Source organism: Strigops habroptila, chromosome 2, assembly GCF_004027225.2.
Source record: "Strigops habroptila isolate Jane chromosome 2, bStrHab1.2.pri, whole genome shotgun sequence".
Classification (NCBI taxonomy): domain Eukaryota; kingdom Metazoa; phylum Chordata; class Aves; order Psittaciformes; family Psittacidae; genus Strigops; species Strigops habroptila.
Window position 1 is genome coordinate 10,354,784 of NC_044278.2, and position 12,858 is coordinate 10,367,641.

The 12,858-nt window shown below is 48.9% G+C and overlaps 1 protein-coding gene across 5 annotated transcripts; it reads left to right on the forward strand.

Annotated features, from left to right (window-relative positions):
* Nucleotides 1–964: 964 nt before the first annotated feature.
* Nucleotides 965–12,646, forward strand: PEX5 (peroxisomal biogenesis factor 5). Of its 5 annotated transcripts, XM_030471570.1 has the most exons (16): nt 966–1,066; nt 1,636–1,842; nt 2,350–2,385; nt 2,561–2,693; nt 3,371–3,505; nt 4,614–4,719; nt 5,868–5,958; nt 6,293–6,409; nt 6,779–6,871; nt 7,041–7,160; nt 7,723–7,866; nt 10,105–10,175; nt 10,320–10,535; nt 10,663–10,828; nt 11,017–11,174; nt 11,530–12,646. In XM_030471570.1, the coding sequence occupies exons 2-16, from the start codon at nt 1,690–1,692 to the stop codon at nt 11,729–11,731; spliced, it is 1,941 nt and encodes a 646-aa protein (XP_030327430.1). In that variant the 5' UTR covers nt 966–1,066; nt 1,636–1,689; the 3' UTR covers nt 11,732–12,646. The 5 variants fall into 5 exon arrangements, with proteins under 5 accessions (XP_030327435.1, XP_030327430.1, XP_030327433.1 ...); XM_030471575.1 differs by lacking the exon at nt 6,293–6,409 and having other exon boundaries at nt 965–1,066; XM_030471571.1 differs by lacking the exon at nt 966–1,066 and having other exon boundaries at nt 1,273–1,842.
* The last annotated feature ends 212 nt before the right edge of the window (nt 12,647–12,858 follow it).

Below are 12,858 nucleotides of genomic sequence, written 5' to 3' on the forward strand. Positions count from 1 at the left end.
TCACTTGTCTTCACTGGGATGGTGGTTAGGCAAATATGTTAAACAGCACCAATGACAAGTGCGTGAAAAGTCATTCTAGATTTGCAAGTGCTTAGGCAAAGTCAATGCTTTCAGACCGGTTAGGCTTGATTCATCCCATGATGGTTGGAGGATTGGCTGAAGCCACATCAGGCCCACTAGCAGTTACCTTTGAGATCTCCAGAGAATGGAAACATTCAGAAGGCTGCAAAAGGCAAAAATATATTGGCTATTCAAACAAGCAAACAAAAAGATCTGAGGAATTACTGGCCAGCCAGTGTTACTTCTACAGCCTATCTGAAGCCATCACATACTTTTCAGCTAAAAGCAGGTGCTTTTAACCTGTTACTGGCAGCTGCAAACATTTTTGTGATCCCAGAGCATACGATAAAAGAGCAGTCCATCAGTCAGATGAACGTGTGCTGTTCAGATACTATGAGAACCTCCTGTTCTCCCTATGCCTTAGCAACAACTCTGCTAGAGCCAGAGCCCTGTAGCCGGCTGCAGGGTGGGCTGTCAGTGCAAAAACCGCTTAACCCGTGTCTGCAGCCTAACAGGACACCAGCACCGCGACAGAACTGCTGCTCTACATCTACTGAGTATACCCTTTGACTCCGTGACATGGCTTTAACGATATATTATAACGTTATGCATATTTGTGCAGTGTACGTGCACGCCATACACACACCGCTTTGCTCCAGCGGCGGGCAGCAGGCACTGGCAGAGCCCGTGCTAGCATGCCCTCCTCCGCACCACCGGTGCTGGGAGCTGGCCCAGGAGCTGCGGGAGAAGGGCGGGCCAAGACCGAGCAGCCACCAAGGGGACGGCGCCCAGCGAAATGGAGCGGCGCCACAACATCCCCCCGGGCGCAGCTCCAGCCGTATCGGCACGCCGCGGGACCGGGCAGGGGCAATTAGCCCTCCGGGCGCTGGCAGCCCGCGGGTCTCTGGCCCTTTAAGGCGCTCTGGTGCGGCGCTCGCGGGGTGCCTGGCCCTTTAAGAGCTGGCCCCGCCCCCCCCGTGAGCCCCGCGAGCCCCGGTAGCCCCAGGTACGGTGCCGGGCGGGGGGGCCTCGTCGGGCCGCGCCGTCCCCTCCCCTTCGCGGGGCGGGCGGCGCCGGGCCGGGGGTCCGGGCGGCGGCGGGAGGGGAGGGCGGGGTTCGTTGTTGTGGGGGCCGCGGCCTTGCTGTCCCGGCGAGCGGGTGTCGTCTGCTGGGCCGGCCGGGCGGCGGGCGGCGACTGGGGCAAGGCGGAGGGAGCCGGGAGAGGGGTCCCGCTCGGCGGGACAGCCGGTGGCGGGAGGCTCTTGCCGGGTGCGGGAGCTGTGCCCGCCCGGGCTGCGCTCGGCAGCGCTGGGAGCCAGCGGGGTATCTGGCGCCGTAGCGGTATGCTCCTGAGTCCGGCCCACACCCGTGCGGGCTCTGGCCCAAGCTCGGCGCCTCCCCGCCCGGGCAGGTGGGGGTTGCGGCCGGCCTGTCCCCGCAGGCCCCCGGGCCCGCAGGGGAGGGCGGGCTGGCGGGTGGCCGCCGGTTCGGGGTCCGGGGGCAGGCGGCGGGCGCCCCCGGCAGCCTGTCCCTGCGCCTGGCGTTCACCCGGTGTCTGTGCCACCCCGGGGCCAGGTGCAGGCACGGTGGGGTTCGGCACCGACCCTCCCTTCCTCCCTGCCTGGCGCCATGGCCATGAGGGAGCTGGTGGAACCGGAGTGCGGGGGTTCCAACCCCCTCATGAAGCTGGCCGGCCACTTCACCCAGGACAAAGCCTTGCGGCAGGAAGGACTTCAGGGCCCGCTGGCCTGGCCTCCTGGGGCTCCCGGAGCTGCTGCAGCCGTGAGTGTTGCCGGTCGCTCTGTTTGCTGAGCTGGGGGTGGATGTGGGGCCTGCCCGCGGCTGGGGCAGCCCGCAGGGTGTAGGGGTGTGCTGGTGTAACAGGGGTGTGGGATGAGCAGTACCCGGAACTGTTGGTGCACATAGGTGCAGTGTTGCTTTTTTTTCTGGGTAAACAGGCCATGGAGTCACCCGATTTGTCCTGCAGGGTTGTGGGTGAGGGCCTGTTTGTGTAAGTTGTGTTTATGTGTGCTCGGAGCATGTTGATGGTTGTGGTGCGGTGTGTGCCTCACAGTCATAGGCCCTGACACAGAAAGTGGTGGGAGGGGTGTGGACGGCATCAATCAAGATATTCCCGCTCCTTTAGCTTCCACATAAACATGCAGCTAATGCAAGAAAATGCTGACAGCCTAATGTTGAGGAAGATGTAAACTAATCGGGTCATAAGGTGTGTGTGGAGAGGGGTATGAGGTCAAAGCCATTGGGATAATGGCCCACTATTCCCTGTAGGCACCCAAACCACTGGGAGTGGCCACTGAAGTTGAGGTAAGAACAGATTGATCCATCTTTTTACTGCTTTTCTCATCAATACTGTTTGTTATTTTTCCCCTTACCTGATATTAATCTTTCCTTCTGACAAGCCCATTCTTTTCTCTCATGCTCCATATTCTGCCTGTTCATTTTCTATGCAATGTTTGTAATCTGTCTCTGTCTTTGGCAGCTGGTTGGAGAGTTCCTGCAGGAACAGAATGCCCCTTTATTGTCCCGTGCACCCCAGACCTTTAAGATGGATGACCTGTTGGCTGAGATGCAAGAGATTGAGCAGTCAAGCTTCCGACAGGCCCCTCAGAGAGGTGAGAGAAGCTAGAGTAGGTGAAGAGCTGGGGAAGATCTTGGTGTTATGGTTAAGCTCCTAGCAGGGTGGTACCCATCTAATCAGCACTTGTGAGATTGTATCTGGAGTATTGTTTCTAGATTGGACTTCCCAGTACGCTAATATACTGGGGCAAGGCCAGTGGAGATCAATAAAATGTTCAGGCATTAGAAAACGTGGTGTAAGTGGAAAGCCTGAAAAAATTTGGGTTGTTCAGCTCAGGGAAGAGGCGTCTAAGGGGCAGGGGAGGTGGGGTGTCTAGCTGCTGTCTTCAGCAGCTGCAGCCAGAATCTCTGCAGCATTACACAGAGGAAGGACAAGGGACAATGGACACAGCTTGTGAAAGGGGGACCTGACTAGCTGTAAGAAAATATTTCATCCCTTGGAGGGCGGTTCAATACTGGAGCAGGTGCCTGGGGAAGCTGGGGAATTACTAGCCTTGGACAAATGCACAAGTTACCTGACCACCCTAATCCTTAGCTTTAGTATTAACCTACTGTGAGAACACTAGCAATCTCCAGAGATTGCTTCAGAGTAGAATCTTTCTGTGATTTTATTCTTAACAAAGAGAAAGGGCAAGATGAGAGATGATGAGAGAACACTTAAATGATACCTTTGCGTGCCCCAATCCTCACTTCTGTTTTTTTTTTCTTGTAGCTCCAGGTGTGGCAGCTCTGGCACTGTCTGAAAACTGGACCCAGGAATTCTTGGCTGCAGCAGATAGTGCTGGTGATGTCTCCTCAGATTACAATGAGGCTGACTGGTCACAGGAGTTCATTGCTGAAGTGACAGGTGAAGGCTCCCTTTTGGAATTACTGTTGAGATGTTGCCCAGTCATGTGCCAGCGTATAGTGGAGAATTACTGGATGTGAAACTGGAGTAATGCTTTGGGGCCAGCAGTCAGTGTTTACTGTAGCACCTTTGATGGGGGGGGAACCCACCTGCTTTATGGTGGCTTCCACACACACATTGTGGTGTGGAAGCTTTTATTTGGGTGTAAGGATCCTTTGTTTTTAGCTTGGGTTACTTGGAGAATTTAGGAGAAGCAGGCTATTCAAAGTGCTTCTGTAAAAACTGTCACTATTCAACTGATGGAAATTCTGGAGATGGTCTGGTACTGGTTCTTGCTTACATATTCTCTAATTCCCTCTCTTAAGGCTAAATTTGCCCCTGTTACAAAGGTAAATATTGCTTAGTGTGCTTTAGCCACATACTTTGTATCAGTTTCATGGAAGTAGAGGGATTTTGCACCTTGGAAATATGCAAAATGAATGTTTCTGTCCCAAAGGTTAAGCTTCCTGTTTAAAGCAAGCTGGTAGCTTACCCAGAAAGCCATCCTGCATTGTATATAGAGATGCGGTTGTAAGAGGGTCCTGTTACCATCCATGACCTAATCTGGAAGTTACAAATAAGATTTAAATAGATGCTATTCTCTTTTCTGGGAGTGGCCACTATAGAGAGCCACATATACCAATTCTTTGACCTTCACTCTTTATAGTTCTGGGAACATAAATCAGCATTTACGAAGGTCTTAGAGCAAGTTCTGATGAAAACCTAGTGCTTTATAGGCTGTGCTTTGTAAGACTTGTAATGCATTGCTGATTTTCTTGACCTACACAGTATCCCACATGAAGCAGAGAAATGAGTTGTGAAACTAAAGTAGAAAATCATAAAGTTACTGGCACCATGGTGGCCTCTGTATTAACACGGTCTAAACCTAAGGCTTGATTTAGATTTAGCTCAGAATAAACCAAGTTAGAAGAAACAAGCAATAACTTTCTTTGAAGAGTTCTTCTCTGTACATTAGCTAACTGTAAAGTGGAGAGTGCAAAATCTGGAGTTCATCTGAGTGATGGTCTGCCTGTGTTGCTCTTCTCATTCTTCCTGATGTCCTATGCAGATCCGCTCTCTGTGTCTCCTGCTAAGTGGGCAGAAGAATACCTAGAGCAGTCAGAGGAGAAACTGTGGCTTGGGGAATCGGAAGACCAGTCTTTGGCAGATAAATGGTGAGTCTCTCTTCTCAAGACTAGTTATTGTTGCTGGGCGCTTGGGTGGGTGAAGATAGGTGGTAGAAATCTGCTGTGAATGCTTTTGAGTCATTTAACCTAGACTGAAGTTCTCAGGCCTTTGGTTTCAGAGAAAGAAGGAAACAGTGCTTGGAGACTGAAGTTTTTAAGAGATCCTAGCTGTTCTGTTTTCTAGTTTCAGGAAGATGCTGTGCTTATGTAGGGTAACTTAATCTCATACCTAATGCAAAGCTTCTTAAAGTGATTTTGGGAACTTCTAATCAAGCACAACTTTCCACAGCAGATGCTTTTGATTTAGAGATCTCAAGTACTAGACTCTACTAGTTATAAGCTTTCATCACTTTATTCTCCCTATCCGACAAACCACATCCAGCCTTTCCTCTGCAGATTTCTAGATCTGACCTTCCAGACATTGTTTTCATGTGGTTTTGGTGTGGTAGATGAAAGAACAGTCAACTCTACTACTGTATAGGTACCTACTACTACTTCTCTGTATAGGTACCTGTTAACTGCAGACAAGTTCTTAAATTAAAGAAGCAAAACACAAGCAAAAATTTGGGTATCGAGTTTTTGCATATTTGGGTTCTTCCTCCTCCTGACTCTTGCCTTTTCTGATACCCTTCTGCAAATATGGACATCCCTGAGTTATTGCTGCCAGTTCCAAAGACTTCACAAAGACTGAATGTAGTAGTAACACCTGGAACTAGTCTGGCTGTAAGCCAGACAACATATTGAGTTGTGTGCTTGCTATGAGTCCTCTGCAGACTTGATGCTTTTCCAAGACACTGTTCTATGGGCATGACCTACTTTCTTTGTTCCTAGATATATGACCTTGGTTTTTGTGGTGCTAAAACTTGCAATGTCTGGTAGCATGTGAACTTGCCAAGGAATCCAGACTGTTGTGCAGAACTGTGCTGTCACTGTAATTGTTTAATTCTGCTGCTGTTTGTGTCGGTCACTTGCACAGGTAGCCCAGTAGTAATCTGGAATTTTTGCAGATGGATAAGTGTACTGAATCACTTGGGAAACTCTCTGAGAAGGGGTTGTATCCCTGTCTTGTGTAGACCACTGTTACTGAAGGAGTTCACTTGGTGTCACACTGTCTCTTTTACTGCCTCTGAACACAGGTATGAGGAATATCAACCTGAGGATGATCTTAAGAAAACCGTTAGTGATTTCCTGTCTAAAGTGGATGATCCAAAACTCAAGAATTCTGAGGTAAGAAATTCCCTGACCTGGGCTGACAGATACCTAATGTGACTAGGGGTGTTGAGAATTGAGGAGGGGGAAGACAGTAAAGGAATAAAGCCTCCTGCTCTCCTGTGTTTCCATTTCTTCCCTGACTCCTAGAAGTTGAACCCTACAATCCACTTTAGATATTATCCATCTCTACCACATGGCTCTGGTGAAGTCCTGTCCTCCCCACCTTTTCGGGCCTTTTGCTCTCACTTTGCAGAGAGAAGTCCCGTTAGTGAAGGAGGGAGGTGTGGGCAGAGGGCTTATTGGTAGAGCGTGTGCCCAGCTCCACCCTTGTTTCATTTCTCTGCCACAGTTCCTAAAGTTTGTCCGCCAGATCGGAGATGGGAGGGTATCGATCGAAGCTAATCAGGTGACCCACAGAGACCAAGATCAGGCAGAGCAATGGGCAGCTGAGTTTATACAGCAGCAGGTAGGAGCCCCAGCTCTATGTGCTCTGAAGGAGGAAAGCTTTTTGCCACAGTGCACAGTCTGGGAGCAAGTCCAACTCTTAGCAATGCTATACTGATGATTAGGCTGTGGGAGGCAAGGGAGGGGCTGTTGGGCTCTTCTTAGTAGAGTCTAGCCAGAAGCTGGGAAGGTATTTGGGTGGTGTGAGTTTTCTCATCTCCCGTAGCACCTGGGAGGAAGGGGATATTCATATGAACTCTCTACTTTACAGGCCATCAGTTCTTGCTGATGGAGAGGAAGGGTCACCATAGACCCTCCTGCTCTTTTGGCATGTGCCCTGAGGTTGCCAGAGTCTAAGAAGAAAGGTGTGTTTCTGTTTCCAAACTTCCAGGGGGCATCTGATGCCTGGGTGGATCAATTTGCGCGATCTGGGAACATGTCAACTCTTGATACGGAATTTGAGCAGGCAAAGACTGCTGTGGAGGTAATGCTGGTGGAGGAGGAGGGTTGGAGCACCAACTGGGAGTTGATGATAGGGTTACCTCTCTCCTTTGCATGCTGTGAGGAGAGCTAGAAACATTTAAGAGGGTGTTCTCTGGGGTGTCTACAGAGCTTGGTTGAGGTACTTTAGTCACATTCTGTTCTCCCCTCAGTCAGATGTGGACTTCTGGGACAAACTCCAGGCCGAATGGGAGGAGATGGCTAAGAGAGATGCAGAGGCTCACCCTTGGCTCTCTGATTATGAAGACATCAGCTCCTCATCATATGACAAGGTAATAGAGAATAGGATCTCTCATCCCTAGCACTGTGGTGGACTGCCTTGAGCAGACTGGCAGTATGTCTGCCTCAGGATGAGCTCCAAAGACCCCCAAATGCTGCTAGGATTTCTTCTCCCACCGATCCTTTGCGCTAACTTACGCCCTCATCTTGGATCAGGTAAGGGCTGAACAAATACTGTTTTCATATGTGCTTGTCTGTAAATGCAGTTCTTGCCCAACGCCAAATACCAGTTAATGCTGGGATTTTTTGCAATGAGTGCAATTGTTGCCACTCCCCACTTGCCCCCAAGCTGATAGGCCCCATACCAGATGTTTAGTCTCTGTTGCAACTTATTCCAAGTCTGGTTTTGGGTAAATCCTTCAGTACAGAGCAGGCAGAAAGAAGAGCCATTGTTCTCTAATGTGCTATAAATTAGCAGAGAGGATGGGGTGCTGGCTGCTCTGCAGTTCTGAGTGTTTCTGATGCAGCAAGACTAGACTGTGCTGTACTGCAGAGAGTGCTTCTCTCCCCTAAGCTGGTCTCCTAGCATTAGCCCCTGTCTGTTTCCCCTGCTAGGGATACCAGTTTGAGGAAGATAATCCCATGAGAGATCACCCAGATGCATTTGAAGAGGGGCGGAAGCGTTTGGAGGAAGGTGACCTCCCCAATGCTGTCTTGCTCTTTGAGGCTGCAGTACAACAGAAGCCAGATCATATGGAGGTGAGTGAGAGCAGAGCTAGCGGGCCTTGGCCAGGTATTCTGCTGCTTGGATCCTTTCCTTTTGAGGTGTCAGGGTGTGTGTAGAAAACTTACTTCAGTGTTAAGAGCTGTGAAGGCTGTATGAAAACATTTTATTTTTTTTTCTGTGGCTCTGGTTTTGTAGTTGATGTATGTGAATCCCCAGGAGGGCTGTAGGAAGAAGGTTTATGACTAAGGTCAGGTCCAAAAAGCACAAAGGCTCTGTCCCAGAACTGTATAAAATCTTTGGAGCACATGAGGCCATGCATGGAGCCAAGACGAGGAGTTCTCATCTCTTGCTTCTGTGGTAATCGTTGGCATTGCAAGTTTGGAGATGCTTATGGCAGATAACTGCTTTCGAGACTAATTTACAGCAGCTTGTCGGCCAGGACTCCTAGTCTAGGTCTTTGATCTAATTGCCAGGAGAAGGTGTAACCCCAGAGGGTTGAGAGGTGGCTTGGGTGTCTTCACAGTTTTCATTTGAAGCTCTGGGCCAGAGAATGATTTTTATACTGAAGACAAGTTTCCAGCTCCTAATTCAGTGAATACTTACTTCCATAAAGCACTGCAGCTTCCAGAATGGATTGAGAGATGGAGTGCCTGCCTCAAGGACCCAGGAATACTGAATTATGTGTGTCTGATTTATATATATATGTGTGTGTTAGCTTATATATATATAGGTAGCTCTGCTAACTGTATATGGCTGGAAATACCTAATATGTTAATCCTGAGGCTGAGATGAGAGTGACCTCTTGAAACAGAGGTTCTTGGCTTCTGGGCATACAGGCATCTAACTTTCTAGGGTATTGGGAGTAGGTGAAAAGTAAGCAGAGGTTTTGTAGATCTACTTACTCTTTAAAGTGGTCAAAAGGTGTTGCTAATTCTCCTTTAGAATCAGCACTCTCTTCTGATAGGCAGTGTGGGCTGCAGGCTGAGCATAATAGAGAGGTATTTGAAACCTTAGGGGAAGAAATCTTGGAACAGTTCTGGCTAGCTACAGTGAAAACATTTCTGAATTCTGTTGTGACTGCAGAAAGTACAGGAGAAGTCAGGACTTCACAACTACAGTACAGTGATCAAATAGACTTGAACAATTGCTCTGAAGGAAATGTCATGGTTGCTTTGGTCCAAATCATGACTTCACCTTGAATCTCAGCTCTTCTGTGGGCAGAACACTATATGCAGTTATCAGTCATCAGCTGAGACACTGGAACACACTGTCTAGAGAAGCGGTAAATGCTCCATCCCTGGCAGCGTTCAAGGCCAGGTTGGACAGAGCCTTGGGCGACATGGTCTAGTGTGAGGCGTCCCTGCCCATGGCACGGGATTGGAACTGGATTATCTTAAGGTCGTACGACTCAAACTGTTCTACGAATCTATGATTTGAGACATTGGATTGCCTCTTGCTTGTGCAGTGTGTCTGGGTCTTTGTTAATGAACAATTTATTTCCTTGAGGCAGCGGATACTGCATTTTGTGACCCATGTTCAAAAAGTGGGTACTTCATGCTGACAATCCCACCAACTATCTAGCTTATCACCACCCTATCTAGCAAGGGGGGTGATGATCAATATAAAATGAACAGGTACTTTGGAGTTAGTGCCCTAATGGGCACTAACTAATGGAGTTAGTGCCCATTTAAGCTGTCTGGAGATGGAAGTGGTTTTCATGTACTGGTGTCACGATGATTGAAGAGTCAGTAAAATAACAGTGCTTCTACTTTTCAGGTCTGACGGTCAAGTCCCCAAGATTATCACTTGCTAGCAGACCTCTGCACAAGTATATACAGCTGCCTATCCTGGAGGTCTCATTTAGTAGCACTGCTGCTATGCCATTTTGTTCTTAGGCAATAAGAGATCTGCTTTTCCCTCCTTCCTCTGCAGTTTGGCCACAGTTAGAAGTTAAAAGTGGATATTCTGTGACTTAAAAGTGTAAAACTGCCAACAGCTGCTTTATGATAGATCTTAAGGTCTTTCTTTTTCACTATAACAATGCCAGTTTTATTGGCCTTGAGAACCCATGTACCATAAAGTCTATTCTGTTTGTCTTTTGAGAGAAACTTATATCTGCAGCTAATGTATATACTTGCATATATTTGGTCTTGTTCTAAAAATGCGTGGGATAATATGGTGGATTTAAATCTCTGTACTTGTTGTTTATCAGCTGACCTTTTTCTCTGGATGTGAACAAGTCTGACTCTGTACATCTTTATCTTCTCCAGGCCTGGCAATATCTGGGAACCACCCAAGCAGAGAACGAACAGGAGCTTTTGGCAATCAGTGCCCTCAGACAGTGAGTGTTGCAGAAGAGCTGCTGAGCATGGCTCCTTGTCTAGTGCCACATGTGGCTAGTGTGGTGTGCTCTGTCTGCTGTTACCTCCTGTGTCTGGGTGTCTCCCAGACAGATTTAATACTGTATGCACTTTTTAACCTGCAGGTGCTTGGAACTGCAGCCTGGGAACCTCACAGCGCTTATGGCTTTAGCAGTCAGCTTCACCAACGAGTCCTTGCAGAAGCAGGCATGTGAGACCCTACGGGACTGGCTACGCCATAAACCGGACTATGCCCACTTGCTGGAGAAGGAGCCGGAGGAGAGTGTCTCAGGGACAAACCTGGGGCCTTCCAAGCGTGTCCTAGGTTCTCTGCTGTCTGAGTGAGTTAGGGTTACAAATTGAAAGTCTTCTTTGAGGGCTGAGACTGCTTCAGGCAGGAGCAGAGGGAGCTACCCAAGGCCAGGTCTCTCCACAGTATACCAATATCCTTGTTCTGTGCTTTTCCAGCTCGCTGTTCATGGAGGTGAAGGAGCTGTTCTTAGCAGCTGTGCGCAGCAACCCCTCAACTGTGGATCCTGATGTTCAGTGTGGCCTGGGTGTCCTTTTCAACCTCAGTGGTGAATACGAGAAAGCTGTGGATTGCTTCAGTGCCGCACTCAGTGTGCGCCCCAATGTAAGAAAGGGTAGAGTGTGGACACTGGAGGTACCTGGATGTTTATGGGTGAAGGTTTGGGTGGAGGTGATGCTTGTGTGAGAGGTACATATTGGAGTGGAGGAGTAAGACACATAGGAAAGGGAGGGTTGGTTTGGAGCTTTAAAATATCCAGTTTCTCAGCCCTTTCTCTCTACCCTCTTCTGCAGGACCATCTTCTATGGAACAAGCTGGGTGCCACCCTGGCCAATGGGAATCGGAGTGAGGAAGCTGTGGCTGCATATCGTCGGGCACTGGAGCTCCAGCCAGGATACATCCGTTCTCGCTACAACTTGGGCATCAGTTGCATCAACTTAGGCGCCCACCGGTGAGCATAGGATGGGCAGATCTGCTGTGACCCTTGAGTGTGCGTGTGTTCATGGGAGAGACGGTGATAGGTTATGAGGGCAGTGCCACACTGCCTGCAGCCTTCCCTTGGCACAGGAGAGTAGGGTGAGTGTGTGAACTCTGCCCTGAGAACAAAGTGTGTAGATGCCGTTGGAGTAGGAGCCCTCTGGTTTCTGTTAAGAGGGAAAGGGGGATCTCTGGTGCTGGAGCAGGGCAGGATTTGGTGAAGAGGAGGAGATTGTTCCGAAGGGGAAGTAGCTGAGAAGCAAACGGGGGAGGGAGTATGAGATGTACCATCTTTTCCAGTAAGCATGTGTATGTTCTCATGTTGACAGCGAGGCTGTGGAGCACTTCTTAGAGGCTTTGCACATGCAGCAGAAGAGCCGAGGTCCGCGGGGGCAGCAAGGCGCTATGTCTGACAACATCTGGAGCACGCTCCGCATGGCCCTCTCCATGCTGGGGCAGAGTGACCTGTATGGGGCAGCTGATGCCCGTGATCTTCCCACACTGCTTCAGGCATTTGGCCTCCAGCAGTGATTCTGGGATAGGCTCCCCTGTGACTGCAGGGTTGGCCCAGCCCAGCAGTGACCTTCCTTAGAGAGCAAACGTTCACCAGGGTTCACACATCTCTTTGCTCTGGTAGGGCAGATCACTGACAGCTGTTTTTGAAAGAACCTCCTGCTGAAGCGTGCAACTTCCTCTACCTGTCTGGTGTGGCCTGTGCATCTCTGAGTGGTTTGTGTTATCACCTCCATGACTGACTGACACTGCTGGTAGGCAGATGATCAAAGTAGGGAAGATTGCAACCCCCAGCCCTTTTTCCAGACTGCATTTGCAGTAATGCCCAGCTTGGCTATGAGACCTTACAATGGCCATTCTGCAGAGACTACCTGCTGGACATGTCTCAAATGCAGGTTGCTTTGGCGGGGTGGGATTGCCAGTTGGTGAAAGGGTGAAAATTTCTAGGTTTTGAGCATGATTACCCATGTATGTGTTTGCATATGTATGTATGTGGGTTGCTAGGGAAAACTGTGGGCAGCAGTGCCCTTTTCTGGGTGCTGGTAACTTCATGGTACAGCCAGACACTAGTTTCTCAATGTCTTCATGAACGTTTTTAAGAGCAGAGTATTGTACTTGTGCTGCGAACTCAAGCGGAGGCCCTTACCCTGTTCAGGGTAAGAAGAGGTCCCAGAGTTCAGACCTGGGGGAATGTGATAGGAATAGAAGTCTAAAATGTAATCTCTCTGCCCAGAATATGGTGGGGAAAGGGTTAAGTCTTAATTTTCACTTGATCATCTGTCATTGTTTTACTTTGTGCAGAAGTTCCCCATCTTGTGTGTAACTGAATCTTGTTAATTATAAATATCTGTATATGATTATATTGGGGAAAAAATGTTTTTTAATTGTAAAGTATTTTGTATAATAAAGGGGGGAGAATTAAAATTGCCTAAATGACGTCTTTTTCTGTGCCTCTGTTGGAGCTGCATGCAGTGGGTAGTATAGCTCTCTGGGGTATAAACCCACTGGTTTTCAAAAGATGGATCAAAGTCTCTCTCAGTTTCTGTCTCTCCTTTTGACCCAGGCTTTGTTTTATTGTTGGCTCATATGCAAGTGAAGCTTAAAGGACCTCATTTTGCTGTAGCTTCAGGCTTCAGTTCCATGAG

Coding starts and splice junctions, on each gene's coding strand:
- PEX5 (XM_030471570.1), top strand. CDS start 1,690: ATGGCCATGAGGGAGCTGGTGGAACCGGAGTGCGGGGGTTCCAACCCC. Junction 4,720..5,867: donor CAGTCTTTGGCAGATAAATG/GTGAGTCTCTCT, acceptor CTCTGAACACAG/GTATGAGGAATATCAACCTG. Junction 5,959..6,292: donor CAAAACTCAAGAATTCTGAG/GTAAGAAATTCC, acceptor TCTCTGCCACAG/TTCCTAAAGTTTGTCCGCCA.